Source organism: Myxocyprinus asiaticus, chromosome 2, assembly GCF_019703515.2.
Source record: "Myxocyprinus asiaticus isolate MX2 ecotype Aquarium Trade chromosome 2, UBuf_Myxa_2, whole genome shotgun sequence".
Classification (NCBI taxonomy): Eukaryota; Metazoa; Chordata; class Actinopteri; order Cypriniformes; family Catostomidae; genus Myxocyprinus; species Myxocyprinus asiaticus.
In genome coordinates, this window is record NC_059345.1 from 27,276,638 (window position 1) to 27,291,716 (window position 15,079).

The following is a 15,079-nucleotide window of genomic DNA, read 5'->3' on the forward strand; positions in this document are numbered from 1 at the left end:
GCCTGCGGTAGGAGACGCCAGTGGTTCCGGACTTTGTAGGATTAGAATGGGTTAAATCTTTACAAGGGGCAGTCATTTAGTACCAGCTGAAAACGGGGGAACACATCAAAGGTGTAATTTAACTAGCTGTAAAGCGGCAGGGCATCCCCTATGCTTTTTTTATGGAATCTGATTGTGAGGGTCAGCAGCAGGCAAATAAAAGAAACACTATAAATTAGGCTACCTGGGGTCTGTGTGAAGGGTTAATGTTAAATATACCAAAGCCCCCAAAATGTGTAAAAAGTAAAGCGCACAAATAAGATGTGCATGTGTAGTAAGTCTTTATTATGACTGAAGGCAAAGAATAAAGGAAATGTGGGAAGACTGTTTGCTCATCTAAGCTTTTATTTGTATCTGTAATTAGGATTGTTTTCTGTCCTTAAAATATGGATTGAAATGTAATAAGCAGCTTAGTGCTCTAAAGCCAGGCCAACAGTCTGAACTTCCCTTCCGCTATCTAATTATTTCAGGCTCTTACAGATGGACACGGCAACACTGGTTCAAGATTGAAGTGATATGAAGAGAGGCTCTGACTGGTGGCATATGGAAGTGGGTAAAGAGTTTTTTTTTTTATTGGTGATTGTGATCGTGACACAACGAGATATTAGTAAAGAGTGGGCCTCATTAGTAAACGTCTGCATATGCAGCCATTTGCAAAACCAGAGCAAATTGCATACGTAAAGGCAGATGTGACAACAGCAGCTCTGCTTATTGGGGCACAATTCTGAGCAAAGCCTGACCAAATCAAAAGGTCTCTCTTCTCCTTTTTCCCGTTTTATGTTTTAGGGGTCACCTCACATGCTTGCGTTAGATTTAGCCTTTAGAGTAATGTATTTGATTCTGTGCAAAACAACTCAAAAGACAGCAGCTGTTTCAGAGGGAGAGTTGCGTCTCAGCTGGTGCGGACTGAAAAAAAAGCCCAGTAGTGAGAATCTGATAGGTATCCACAGAGAACTCCAAACACACCGCCAGCCCTGAAGGACGATTTATCCCAGCAGGCTGCAGCAAAGAGCACATGCTGGGCAAGAAAACACAGCATTTCCTTAAACCTTCTATCACGATAAATCACAGTTAAGATAAGGTTGCTCAAACCCATGTTTGTCGATAGCAGTTTGAATCCAAAAGAACTCTCAAACAGTAAGCAGAGGGTGTCAGTCTATATAATGCAAAAATGTTTGCTGTTTTTACAGGCACAACCTTTCTTTGGTTGCTGCCTTTCCCATGATTATGATTGTGGAGAGATCAGATTTGGTGGTTTCGGGAAAAATATAGTGGGTAAAGTACTCTGTAAGCGCTTTATTTTGGTAATTTCGGTCGTGGCTTTTCTTTTGAAATATTCTCATGCAAAAACATATCACTGTTTTCTAAACACAGAGAGCATGTCTGATGCAGGAGTTACCAAATTAAACCCTCTTTCTGTATGTCGCATAGTCTCCCCTTGTTCTATTCTTCCTTTTTCAGTTTTGTTTAGCAGTTGACATTGCATTTCCAAAACACTTAATAAAATCCGGAATCTCCTGGATGGCATTAGAAACCACATTGTAGTGGTGCTGTATTTAACGAGCTTTATGGAATGCTGTAAAAAAGAAAAGAAAAAAAAAAAAACGGATCATTGTCTTTAATCACAAGTATAATTCAAGATAAAGGTTAAAATAAATAACCAAAAGCTAACATAGCATAAAAAGATTCTGAACACTCCAGTCTTACCATCTTTATAATATTTTATTTTGCTAAAAGAAGAGAGGATGTACTGTATATGTATAAATTAATTTCCTCCTGTTCACAATTAAAATATGTGCTACTGAATGGTGAAGAATTTATGTAACAAATCTACATAGATTCAACAAAAAATTAGCTTTTACCTCTGCTCAAGCGATGGTAGTTGAGGACCCATTAGAGGGACCCTACTTGTGTTTGATTATGCACTTTTTAAATGGAGACCTCGTCTTTAAAGCATACTGACAGCCTGCCACATTTAGGCAAGCAGACTGAGACTAATGTTAATAGTAAAGCCAAATTTTGAGCTAACTGGTAAAATTATCCCAAGACCTTGTCACCTCTCCTTAGATCAACAGACTGCAGCAATATGCCTTTTCCTCAGGTTGTAGAGTACCTCTATGACTTCACAGTCCAATGATATTTTATGAATGATTGAAGTGGTTGTTCTTATTTGTAACTTTGTGAAGCTGCACGACAAGGGTGATGGCCTTGTGTCATTCTAAATTTATGGTGGATTAGTTTCAGGATTCAAATATGACTCCTTTCTGAATGAAAGCCATTCTACTTCCACAACACTGAGCCGTTGGATTAGACACGCCCCCTCTTTCCAAAACCCCGAACTCCAAAGAGACCAAAATGAGCTTTATTGAGAGCAGAAATGGTTGTTAAAAACAACAGTAGTAAAACAGCGCCCTCAACTGACAACTGTTATGAACATCATGGCATAAAAATGCATTATGCCTCAATAATTCGCTGCAACTACAGTACTATGAGAATGTGAAATGACTGACAGTTCGAAAGCGTCATTGTCCACGAACACATTTTTGTTTTCTGTTTACAGAGTCTAGAGCTGTCACAGAGACCGGTGAGATATCTCATGACACTTATTTCATTAATATCTTTCAGGGAGTAGGAACATTTTTGCATACCTATATATGAAAAAACCGCTGCAGCACCTTTAAAGGAATATCTGCAGATGGAAATTAGCTAGTAGCTAAATCTGGTGCAAAGCATCTCTTCTCTTGTGAGATTAATGTTTTTTGTGAATGGTTCCTGACAAATAAATAAATATTCCGGGTTCAATACAAGTTAAGCTCAGTCGACAGCATTTGTGGCATAATATTGATTACCACAAAATTGTATTGTGACTTGCCACTCATTTTCTTTAAAAAAACAAAACAAAACAAAACAAAAAAAAAAACAAAGCAAAAATCTAGGTTACAGTGAGGCACTTACAATTGAAGCGAATGGGGTCAATTTTTGAACATTAAAATACTCACTTTTTTCACAAGACGTAAACAATATGCATGTTAACATGATTTTAGTGTGATAAAATCACTTACTAACCTTTTTTGTTTAGAGTTATAGCCAATTTTATGATTTCATTGCCATGATGATGTAAACAAATCCTAAAATGACTAAAAATGAAAATTTGTAAATTTTTACAGCTCAAATAATACATGAGTTTTAATAGAAGAATTAATGTAAGTGCTTTTATAAAATTATAAGCTTCACATTTCTGCCTTTAAACCCTCCAAATATTGGCCCCATTCACTTCCATTGTAAGTGCCTCACTGTAACCTTGATAATTGCTTTTTTTAAAGAAAAGGAGGGAGGAGTCAAACTTAATTTATGTGCTAATCAACATTATGCCACAAATGCTGTTGATCGAGCTTAACTTGTTTTGAACTTGCTTTCCAGTGGTGCCGTCTGGTGCATACGCACTGACAAATTCACAGTATACCCAACTCTTCAGTCACCACTACACCACTGATGCTTCCATATTTCAATATAATCAGGTAATTAGACTTAACGCTGGGTATGTTAGTGTAGCTTTGTTCTAAAGTGTTGTTCCAAAGAAAAGAAAAAAGATGTTATATGAGTGAAATTTGAAAATCTAATTTATTTCATAGTGATTATTCATGCAGTTATTTTATCATTACATTTGCATCCTTGTAGTACTACATACTTTGTGTAAGTTATTACTAACTTTTTGCATATCTAAATATATCAACATATCTTCAACATATCTCATATTTCACAGCTTTTTATCTTTTTTCCCACTTTTACTTATGTGTATAACAAAGGTCAGGGCTCAAAGTAATTCTGATCATTTACAGAGCACTTTTAATCACTCTCGTTTTTTTGAACCCAACCTGCAGTATTTAATTAGCTTTGAAACAAAAAAAAGTTCTTGCTCCATTATCACCTATAAGTCAAAGCTCATTATAGAAATGCAGAACTGAACTACTTCCTTTCATGTAGTTACTCATCTTACTGGCCATATGCTCATGAAAACATAGTTAGCTAGATTCACTGAGAGCGTTTGCTTTAAGGAAAAATATCCACCAAAATACAGCTCTACAACTGTAAAGTCATAATTATTAAAAGTTCATTCATACTTTTAACATTATTTCAGGCACAACCATACTGATTAAGATGATAATAATTTTCCACAATGTGCATAAAGTCCAAAATGAACTTGTGGTCCTGATAACACAAAATAAATCAACTGAACAAGGCACGACAGGACAACACGTTTTGTCTTATTTGCTTTGTAGTTGTTGGATTCCTCCCAAAAACTGATTAAATCAAAGACTTTAAATATTGATATCCCCCGACCTGCTATGTGTCTTATTGTTGCTCTCAGCAAGTAGATACAAACTATGAACAAGCATAAGCCTTTGAGATTTAGGCAACTACCGAAATATATAATAATAATAAAAAAATGTTTAAAAAGTAGTGATAGCCAAACCTTTACCAAAGCAAAGTCACGAGCTGTGTTGTCTGTTTCGCAAGACTACCTCTTATTTTTCGATTAAGCTATCATAGGCATGAGTTGGTGATGTCAGTGAATCACTGTTATGTAAACTATAAAACATAGATATATAGTTTGCAAACTATATATGGAACTATCAACTTTAGACAACAGCCACATGTATAACTTACAATGATTTCTTATTAAATGTAACTCAAAGAGGTTGCTAAATATTCTAGCCGATGAACACTGTTTAGCCTGTTGGTACATGTTGTGTATCCAAAAGGATTGAATGCCTTCAGTACATTGTTCATAATGACTTCATCTAAAACAGGCCTTCGGACTGTAAGTGCATGGGTAAAGCGCATGCGCCCTTGATATTATTTACAAAACGCAAGTCAAATCTAAATACTGCAATGGTGACATAAATATTTGTCCAAGGCATTTTTTTTAACGAAGTTTCACAAAGTCGTCATCTTTTGACATTTCATGGACTTCTTTTGGTTTTTAGCTTTATCTGAATGAAAAATAAATCGAGACCATGTCAATGTTCATCTGACCCAGATTAGACCCAGATTAATCTTCTGTATAACAACTAGTTTAGCTAATGGAGCACTTTACTCAGTGCTGTGGTCAAATTGGGGTTTCACTGGAGAGGTAATAAAGGGCTCCCCTTCAGAGTGTCATTCTTCTTTTGTTATTGATACAGACCACAAAAGGAATTAGTCAATCTTTTTTTTTTTTTAAAAAAAAACCATGTGCCCTCTTCAACCTACATTTTTCGTGCCCATGGGGAAATATGGTGTTGATTCAAATTGCAGTCCCGTTTAAAAACCTTAAAATCACAATGCACAAAATGGGCCTCAACAAAATTCATTTTTGGCTTACAAATTCCTTTGGCAGAACATTTTGCATTTTGCACTTTTTTTACTCAGTAGTGTTATAATTATTCCTTTTCTAGTTCTTTCCAGAATGAATCATTACATAACAAGCTTTTGTAAATTAAATGCAAGTGTAAGTAATGAATTAGGATCTATAAAGTTATATTTGTGGCTATGTGGTACAGATACATATTATGTCCACTGCAAATGTATTAGTAGCCTATAATAAATTCAGAACAGCAATCATAAACTCAATCTCCTTATGAATAAATCAATTGGAATGAGTTTTCAATGTAACCCATTTACTCGCACTGGTTACAATTATGACTGAAATTTAGTATGAAATTTAAAGGGTATAAGAGTTGTCGATGTATTTTACACAGAGTTGTTAATAATAAATGAATAAATGTGCAGACTGTTTTGATGTTATGTGAAGATTTTTACATGAGTGGTGCAAACAGACACATGACCAGGGCAATGGACAAGCAAAACATGAAAGATGTCAGTGTCAAAGCTCCATTAAAGGAAGCAAGTATAACCTGTCATAATACATGTTCAACTACCATATTTAGTAAAAAATTTTTATAAAGAGTCTGTTATTGATTTTTTAATAAAATTGCTCTGGCTCATATAAATCATGCTCACAGGTCAAGTAAAAATGTAAGTGGTCACAATTGTCACAAACCAGTGGGAAAACACAGAGCCTCATTTTTGAATAGGCGACTGGTTGACTCCCATTATAAAATTGCAGATTTCAAAGTATTGTTACATTAAATGAAACAAATTAAAATGCATATATATATATATATATATATATATATATATATATATATATATATATATATATATACACTGTATACTTTATTCAAAATTTCATTTAATGTAACAATACTTTGAAATCTGCAATTTATATACAAAATATATATGTAGTTATCCTTCCTTTTTCACCACAATTGCTTGTTTGTAATATATATATATATATATATATATATATATATATATATATATATATATATATATATATATATAAAATCGTTACTTTATTGTTAGCATTTATTTTTTTTTTTTTTTTTTTTTTGGGTCCTATTGAGCAACTGAGTAAAGGTTGACTCTGTAGGTTCCCACCGGTTGCAATTGTGACCAAGAATAATTCTCATACTTTCACTAACTTCTTTTAAATGATTTATTTTTATTATTATTATTATGTATGTATTTTTTTATTTATTTTATTATTGTTAGAAAAGGCAGGTTTTTTTAATTGGGTTATCCAAGGAGTAAAACGCATGTGCCCCTCTTAGCTGGGAAAAATGTGGGATTAAATGGTTTAAGGCATTTGCCCAGGATGTTACAAGAATCCATTCATACATCCATTATTTTAAAATATGAACTGAGACAATGGAGAAAAAAATGTCAGGATGCAAGGAAAGGCACGCATTAGGCATTAGACCCGTTTACTAATTGTTGACAAATGAGAAAGATCTGGATATTGTCATTATATACATGTTCCATGTATTTCAACACATGAAGCTTTTCTTTTATAATTCTGACTTGGGATGCATAAGCTATTAACTGCGTTGAATAGAAAGACGTCCCTTGTTATTTATCATAAACGAGTGTTTTATTACGAAAGAGGGTTTGTATTTGTGAGACTGTAATTTTTTACAGTCCTTTATTTTCATTGATAGAAGATAATTTTCAGTAAACAAAAAACAGCATGAAAATCCACTAATAGGCTACTGCTGTTTTGTTTTTTGTTTTTTTGCCACTAGGATCTAAAAAATAAATAAAATAAAAAATGTTTAACATGTTTTTACACATTGGCCTACTTTTTAGGTCAAGATTCACTTCAAATGTTCACTTTATTTTTCATTCTCAAGTCAAATATAACTAGATCTATATCCATACGGTACCAAATCATGTTTTTTTCTGGCACTTACATCGACTAATGTTATATTTGTATATCTCATTGGTCAGGTATTGTAGGCTACTTTGCTGTAAATTTCCTCTATGGCCACGGTGGCCGTTGTTTTCGTCAGAGAAGTTTAGATTCGCCTGGGAAACTCGACGTTTATTTGATAACATCTGCACAACAGACCATTAGACTATTTAATGTAGACTAACATATGTCGACATCTTGTTGCGTCACCCGTTTATTATGCAGCGCGTTCGCGAACGCTGTATCTTATTAACCGGATAACGCTTGGTGTTTGTTAAAAGTTAATCCGACCTCAGTTCATTTCTTAATTCTCAAATCTCTCATTGTGCTACTAATTGTGCTCGTTTTTACTGTATTGCTGGTGATTTTGTTGATTTTTGATAGGCAAACCAATTCCCTGTGTGCACTTGTTCAAAAACGTGTATGCTAGACTTTCTTTTTTATTTGTATTCAGTCATTTCGGCGATGTTCAGTATACTGTGGTTGTTTGCGGGAATCGTGAGTCGTGCGGTTTCCAGCGGAGACTATATTGGTTTTATACCAACCCACCAACCCACAGGCTTCATAGGCCATATCAAACTGAGATACAGGGAGATTTATTATTGTTAACGATGCTTGTGTTCTTTCCAACTTAATGCAGTTGTGTGTGTGTGTGTGTGTGTGTGTGTGTGTGTGTGTGGTTATATATATATATATAATGGCTAGTGTCCCGAATACTCATCATAGACCTATATTGTTTCAGGCTATCTTATTTCAAAAGTTTATGGCTAAAGATACATTGCGGTAAACTGATAAAAGTGCTGTAACACCTGAAACGCGAATTGCATTTTTTTTTTATTATTATTTTCTTTTTTTTTTCTTTTTAAAGAAGCTCTGCTTATAATGTTCTTGTTCTGCACTTAATGACTAATTTAGTGATTATAAACCTGTTTTAGTTTGTATATAATTCCATAATTAACTCTAATTAATAGTTTAAAAGATGCGAATTGTTAAATGTGCATTAATTAACACAAACATATGCAACAAACTTTTAGAGACACCTTGAAGTATTCGTCAACGTCATTCTGCGTTACCGCTATAAACACTTTGGTTTTCGTATCGGAAAATATTAAAACTCTTGTTTTTCCATTTCACCTTTTTGGATTTCTCTATCATTTGTATGACACTTTTCATATAAATTATTTTTACTGCCTTGTAGTTTTATTATTGTTAAATATCTTTCTGCTTAAATAGTGGTGATTGATGTCAAAAGAAGGAATGGTCCTAATTTCCCCCAAAAGTTGCTCGCATGTGTTGGGAAAAATAAAAAAATAAAAAATAAATAATAAAAAAAATAATATATATATATATATATATATATATATATATATATATATATATATATATATATATATATATATACATTTTTGAATTTTTTGTGATAAATGTATAGCTATAGGGATGACTCTAGAGTTTACTCCTGAAACAGAAATGAAAACACAAGGTATGCTACTGAAAAAAAAAAAAAAAAAAAAAAAAAAAACAAGGTGTTTGTGCTGTTGCTTCAAGAAGTGTTTTGATTTCCTGTTTAGCTACATTTTCAGTAAAAAAAAACTTTATAACGTCTTTGTGAAAGCTCGACTCACGGCAGTGTCTTAAGTTTGCATATAATTCCAAAAGAAAAGCCCATCACTTCATTTCCTGTGTGTGTACAGTTGTGTACATGTTCCCCTAACCTTGCCTTTTATAGACTAGAGGGGCTTTCATAGATCCGAGCCTGCAATCACGTAAAGTAAAACATCAATAATAATAATGATGTGCTGCATGTGAAACAACATAAATGAGTTCTCTTTTTTCTTCCGAAAATGTGTTAATTTAATTGTCCGATTCAGATCAAATAAATTAAGGATTGTACTTCAGATTATCGCATTAAATATAATTTAATTCAGTCTTCAAAGGTAAAATTGAATAATCGGGGAAGTTATGCCTCCTCCTAATTGTGTTACTGTGATAGCGGGGCCAGTTATATTGGCAGTAAGTTGTGAAGTCCATTGCATTTGCTTTGTAAATATTACAGAGACTTTACTCTGATTAACCGCATAAGAGGAGTTAGATCTCAGTTCTGTTTAATTAAATAACCGTGTCTAATTGTAGCATTTTGCTCAAGGGATTTGCAGATTGTCTTCTCAGAGTCAGGAAGGCATTAATGTCATTCCTGTAGAACAGTGCGCTTTCTAGAATCTAGAACTGTTTTCTTGCTCTACATTTAAATAGTAGCTACGAGAGAGTGGAAGACATCTTGAGTTGCTTCTCGCCACATACTAAGAATATTTCACAAATACTCTATTGTAAACTCACCATAACAAACGATGAGCCCTCCGTTGTGTCCACTTTCCTGTTGGAGTTTGCTGCTGTCTGGGGGAGTTTTGCAGGAGGACCTCTGCATGAAGAGGTGGTATTTGTTAAAGGTGCCTTCCTCAGCAGTGGCATCCAATGACTGGCATTCTTGCTGGAACGTGCTCCGAGATTTTTCCCCGTACGTCTGACCTTTGTTGGTCAGGAAAGCAGGGCTGTATTTGGTGTCGCTCGCCTGGAATGTCGTGAACGGATTCGCATGGTGATCCCTACCTTGCGGTGCAGATGGGCTATAATATGAATCCATGGATGTCATCCCGCAGTATGAAACGCACGTCTCGGCGTTCAATCCTAAAAAAAAAAAAAAAAAAAAGAAAGAAAAAAAAAACAGTTTGGAGACGAAAAACACGTCCAGACTTTTTTCTCTCTTTCCTTTCTGGAGAGCAAAGTGAACAGACACTCTCACAATCTCTCCCTCAAACGAATACACACTCACACACGCACACACAGACTTGCGCAGCAGCTGGGTTTGGTTATAAAAAAAAAAGGATTCAGATGTTTCCCAGAAACGGATAGCTAAGCAAAAGCTAAAAAGCCCCCTTAAGGTTTGAGGAGTAACAAAAAATAACGCGTCTTCTGAAGATGCAGCCCAGATCTCCTCGGTGCATACGGACTCTAAGTTAAGACCTCGCCTATGTTATTATGTAGATTGAATGAATGGGTGAGGTCAGACCTTTGCTCAGAAGAACTCATGTTTTGTTGGAAATATGTGGGGGGACTTAACACATGACTTTAATGTAATTAGGACATTCATATATAACTGATTGAATGTGAAGGGCAACACGGAGAGTGCAATTTAATGGTTGATTCGCAATGGTTTTTAACCGAGGATTGTATTCTGACAACAAAGAACCGGACTAGAGCCCTATACGGATTTATCATTGTTGTGCATCTCTAAGCGAATTGTTTTAACTTGTACTTTTATGATGTTAAAATGTTTTCAGCTTTTTGACTGACATTTCGTCAGGTCTGTGGTGATCATTCTGCTCAGATGACACTTTGATGGTACTCAATTTGGCCACTCTCACATTTGTGCTCACCGATTGCCATCACATTTAAGATGCAGTTTTAGTACATTTAAAACCATATTTAGTGTAATTTGAGAGAGAGAGAAAAAAAATCTGTTCAGATCTATAGGCTATTCATTCTTTTTCATTCTCAAAAATCCATAGATAATACAGAATACAGTACTGTGCAAAAGTCTTAGGCACAGAAGATGTTTCACACAAGCATTTGTCTTAAGATGGTTAATTATATCTTCAGCTTTAGTGTCAATGGGAAATATAAATGTTAGACTCCCAAACATTACTTTTGCAAATAGAAAAGATTAGAATAGAAGAACAGGGAGCCCTGCAACAGATGTCATGGCCCCCACAAATCCCCCTCTGAACATCGAGTCATAAAGAGACAGAAGCAATTGAGACAGCCTAAATAGACAGAAGAACTGTGGCGAATTCTCCAAGAAGCTTGGAACATCCTATCTGCCAACAACCAAGAAAAACTGTGTCCAGGTGTACCTAGGAGAATTGGTGCTGTTTTGAAGGCAAAGGTGGCCACACCAAATATTGATTTAGCTTTTTTAATGTTTACTGAACTTTGTATGACATTAAGTGATAAATGAAAACTTTTTATGTCATTATTTTTGAAGACATCGTTACTATGCAACATTTTACATAACCTAAAACTTTTGCACAGTACTGTATGTTCTAGATAAAACATATAGGACAAACGAGAGACCAACTTCACACTGATTTAACATTTACTGGAAGTCCATGATGTCCGTACAACTGCAAACACATGTTCCATGCAGCATTGTTTTGTCAGCCAATTCAATCTTTGGATTTGGTGTTCAAGGAAATCAACCAAAATTATTCAGTGCTTCAAAAAATAAATAAAAAATAAATAAAAATAAAAATCAATCATAGTTTTTTCCCCATTCTATTGAATACATCTATTTACTAATGCTGAAGCAACATGTTGCTCATTCTACGTAATATTACGTGTATTATTACTTATTTGGTCTTAAAGCGGCAGTAAAACTTTTATGAAGTTTTAGTTATGATAGCGAACAAGTTGGGGTGAGAAACATTTTTGGTCTTTTCTCATTTAAAACACATCCACTTTAGCATTTAATTGTGCAAGTGAATTTAATAAGGGCTTGTTCGTACAAGGAAATCTTTATGTCACCTCATAAAACCTCTCTTCGTTTTTGTTAAGTGTAGACACAAGTTGTCAGGAAGACTGTTTCTAAAATTCTGTTTCTAATTCTGTCAAAAAAAAAAAAAAAAAAATAGTTGGCCACCAATCGAACATTTGCATCAACGCCATTGGACCGTTCGGTCTTTGATTTAATCTTAATCTTAGTTAAAAAAAAAAAAAAAAACTTTTTTTTTTGAGAACATAGCTTCAGTGTTAAGCCCAATGCACAGTAGGAGATGAAAGGTGTCCAATAAATCAAGGTATTCATGATCAGCAGCCTTTAGGAGTCATATCTGTTATTTTGCATGTAACCAACAAAAATGAGTTGGATAATGTTTAGTTAATTAAATAGCCTAGGTATTTACATTTACTGAGATCGAAATTTCGTTCCGCATTCACAAACCATAGCCGACTATTCAAGCAATCTCTTGGATGATTACATGGGGAGCATAACAACGTGTGATATCTAATTTATTGTAAGCTTTTACACCGTCCATGCCACTGATGACTGTCATAACGTCATTTTGCATGGCTAAAAAAACTCACTATGATGGTGGTTTAAAAATAGTCACATGACAAAACACAGCTTCATTAGTTCAGAATATGAAAAGCAGAGGGGGAAACTTGGGCAAAATTATAAACCTGCCTTAATTGCACATCCGAAAAACGGATCCAGCAAACGTAAGATAAGGCCCTGTCCAAAAAGATGGCCTGTAAAACTGCTACAGCAAAGGGAAACGGCTGCTAATAATTCGATAAAAGTGCATTATTGTCCAGCTCTCTGGGTCTAAACATTATAAGAAATATTAGGCCAAATAATACCAATGTTATTTCGATTTTTTGTCATAGCTTGAGCTAAACAATTATTTAAGATTTTTGTGGGCGCCTTAATTATTTGAAATGATCGACAGAAGTGTTTGTGTTCAGTGTCATTAGAAACTAGACGGCGCTTTATTAGTAGCTTTGTTGAAATCGTCAGTAAGGAAAATAAAGAGCGTAATAAAACAGGGTTAGCTAAAGCCTCGTTCCCTATAAAAATCAATAGAGCACATATTCCTGATGCTGCTTATTCATGTTCTCTTCTGCCTAAATCCTTTCCATATCAATGATTGTATCATCTACAAAAGAAGTGATCATTCTTTCCAGCACAATTAAATTCTTGACTTCAAAAAGGAAATACATTCTTAATTGGTTTGCATGGGTCTGTCGCTTGCACTTGTAATAATAATAATTATATATATATATATATATATATATATATATATATATTTGTTATTGGTAGCTATTGTTATTATTGCTGTTGTTATGTTTTTGAGTTCCTCACTGATTTACCAAGTAAATGTGCATATACGTTGACTACAGTCTACGCATGCGTATGTTTAAAGAAAAAACAAAGATTTTACTTTATTTAAATATTTTTGATAATTATTGTCTTCATTATTGTGTTCAGTTTAATCTTTCAATGGTCTTATAGCAGCTTCATGTGCTTATTTTTCCCTCTGCAATTGTACAGGAATTTCTTTCATCCCGCTAATGTTTTTTTTACACTGCTGATTATTGCGAGGCTTTTTTAAAATTCATAAATCGCTTGTCAGATTTTGCGTAATTTAAAGCATGAAATCCAGAGATGTTAGTTTAACCATGTAGTGTGCAGTGAAAAGTTGCAACATGCACTCAAGTAGTTTTCAGTATATATATATATATATATATATATATATATATATATATATATATATATATATATATATTTTTTTTATTATTATTATTTTTTTTTACATATAAATAAAAATATTACAAAAACTCTGAGGTCAGTTCGTGCGCAACATTTGCACTGCAAATGGCTTGTCGCAAAGGTTCGCTTTCACGGAAAAGTGCATAGATTAGATTGGTTTTAACCCAGGGCAAAATGTAATTAAATTAGCTCAGGTTTAAAGCTTGGGTCCCGGTTGATATTTACCTTGTCATTTTTTTTTAACGTGTTTTGAGTTATTTATGGCGGTCAGATGTCACAATCTCAGCACTTGTGCTCGTGTCTAGGATTATTTCATTAGAGCACCCCTCTTTTGGTGTACAGTCTAAACGACTGATGATGTGCTGGTGTTCTTTAAAAAAGAAAATTAAATTAATAGCAACGTGTATTTTAACTAATAATGCACTACAATTCCCAATCCAAGTTGACTTCTATGAAACTCAATAGGTATTCAGCCTAATTCATTTATCGACTCATCTATTCTTCTTATAAAAAGTGTAGCCTAGTTAAACATATACCGTTCAGGGAACTAAACGCCATGTCTCTGCGGGTACTGACCTACTTTGTTTTTGTAGATTGTCCACACATCATGTGAATAATCGTTTACACGCTGAATAAAGCACAACAGATTTAGCATGCTTTAAACATTGTTATGTAGTATCTCATATCCTGCAGAAAAAGCACAAGAGTCACTAACAAAACTGGCATCAATACCTCTCAGATGGTGAATAAAACAGTCCCCTCAAGTCAGTCAAGCATCTCTCAAAACCTGCCTCAACAGATGGGTGCAGTAAGCACTATTTGGTCAAATGAACTAGACATATTTGGTCTAAGTGGGGGGCATGCAGGGGTAATGTGTTTGCTATTCACCATGGCTTTCTGGATGTGGCTGCCCCTGTAGACAGGTATTACCGGAAGACATGATGTCAAATGTGTATTTTTACACAGTGTTGTGCTGCAGTGACTCAACTTTCACTGTGGTAGAGAGCAGTGGCTTGGCTGAGCTGTGTCTACTGTACAGCATGAGAATCCTGCATGTAGGGCGCATGCTACAGCAGAACAAATGCAAACCAGCCACAGTCTCTTTCCAGTCCTTTCTCCATCTAATTGGATATGAAGGGCAGTTAGTCCACTGAAAAAGGTGCCTGTAAATGTATACATCACTGTCTCCATATGTCAGGGCAGATTATTCTCAGCACAGTCTGCCCTCACCTTTCATAAATCACTCCAGTGATGGTCAGTTATTTCAGAGTTTGCAAACAAGCAACATTTAAGGATGATGTGATCGTTTTCACATTAATTTGTTTGGAGAGTATGTGAGTGACAAAAACTTCTGGTTTCATTTCTATTCATCATCTAATCTATAACAGTTTACAAACACTTATCTCCTCATGTTTCAATTA

The 15,079-nt window shown here is 34.6% G+C and overlaps 1 protein-coding gene across 1 annotated transcript in view; it reads right to left on the reverse strand.

Annotated features, from left to right (window-relative positions):
- The window catches only part of LOC127454849 (homeobox protein aristaless-like 4), a 33,483-nt gene extending 19,008 nt beyond the window's left edge, over positions 1–14,475 (reverse strand). The window contains exons 1-2 of the mRNA XM_051722314.1: positions 14,391–14,475; positions 9,671–10,018 (exon numbers count right to left, since the gene is read on the reverse strand). Of these exons, the coding sequence (XP_051578274.1) occupies positions 9,671–9,983 (313 nt within the window). The 5' untranslated portion in view covers positions 9,984–10,018; positions 14,391–14,475. The remainder of the gene's footprint in view (positions 1–9,670; positions 10,019–14,390) is intronic.
- Positions 14,476–15,079: the final 604 nt, after the last annotated feature.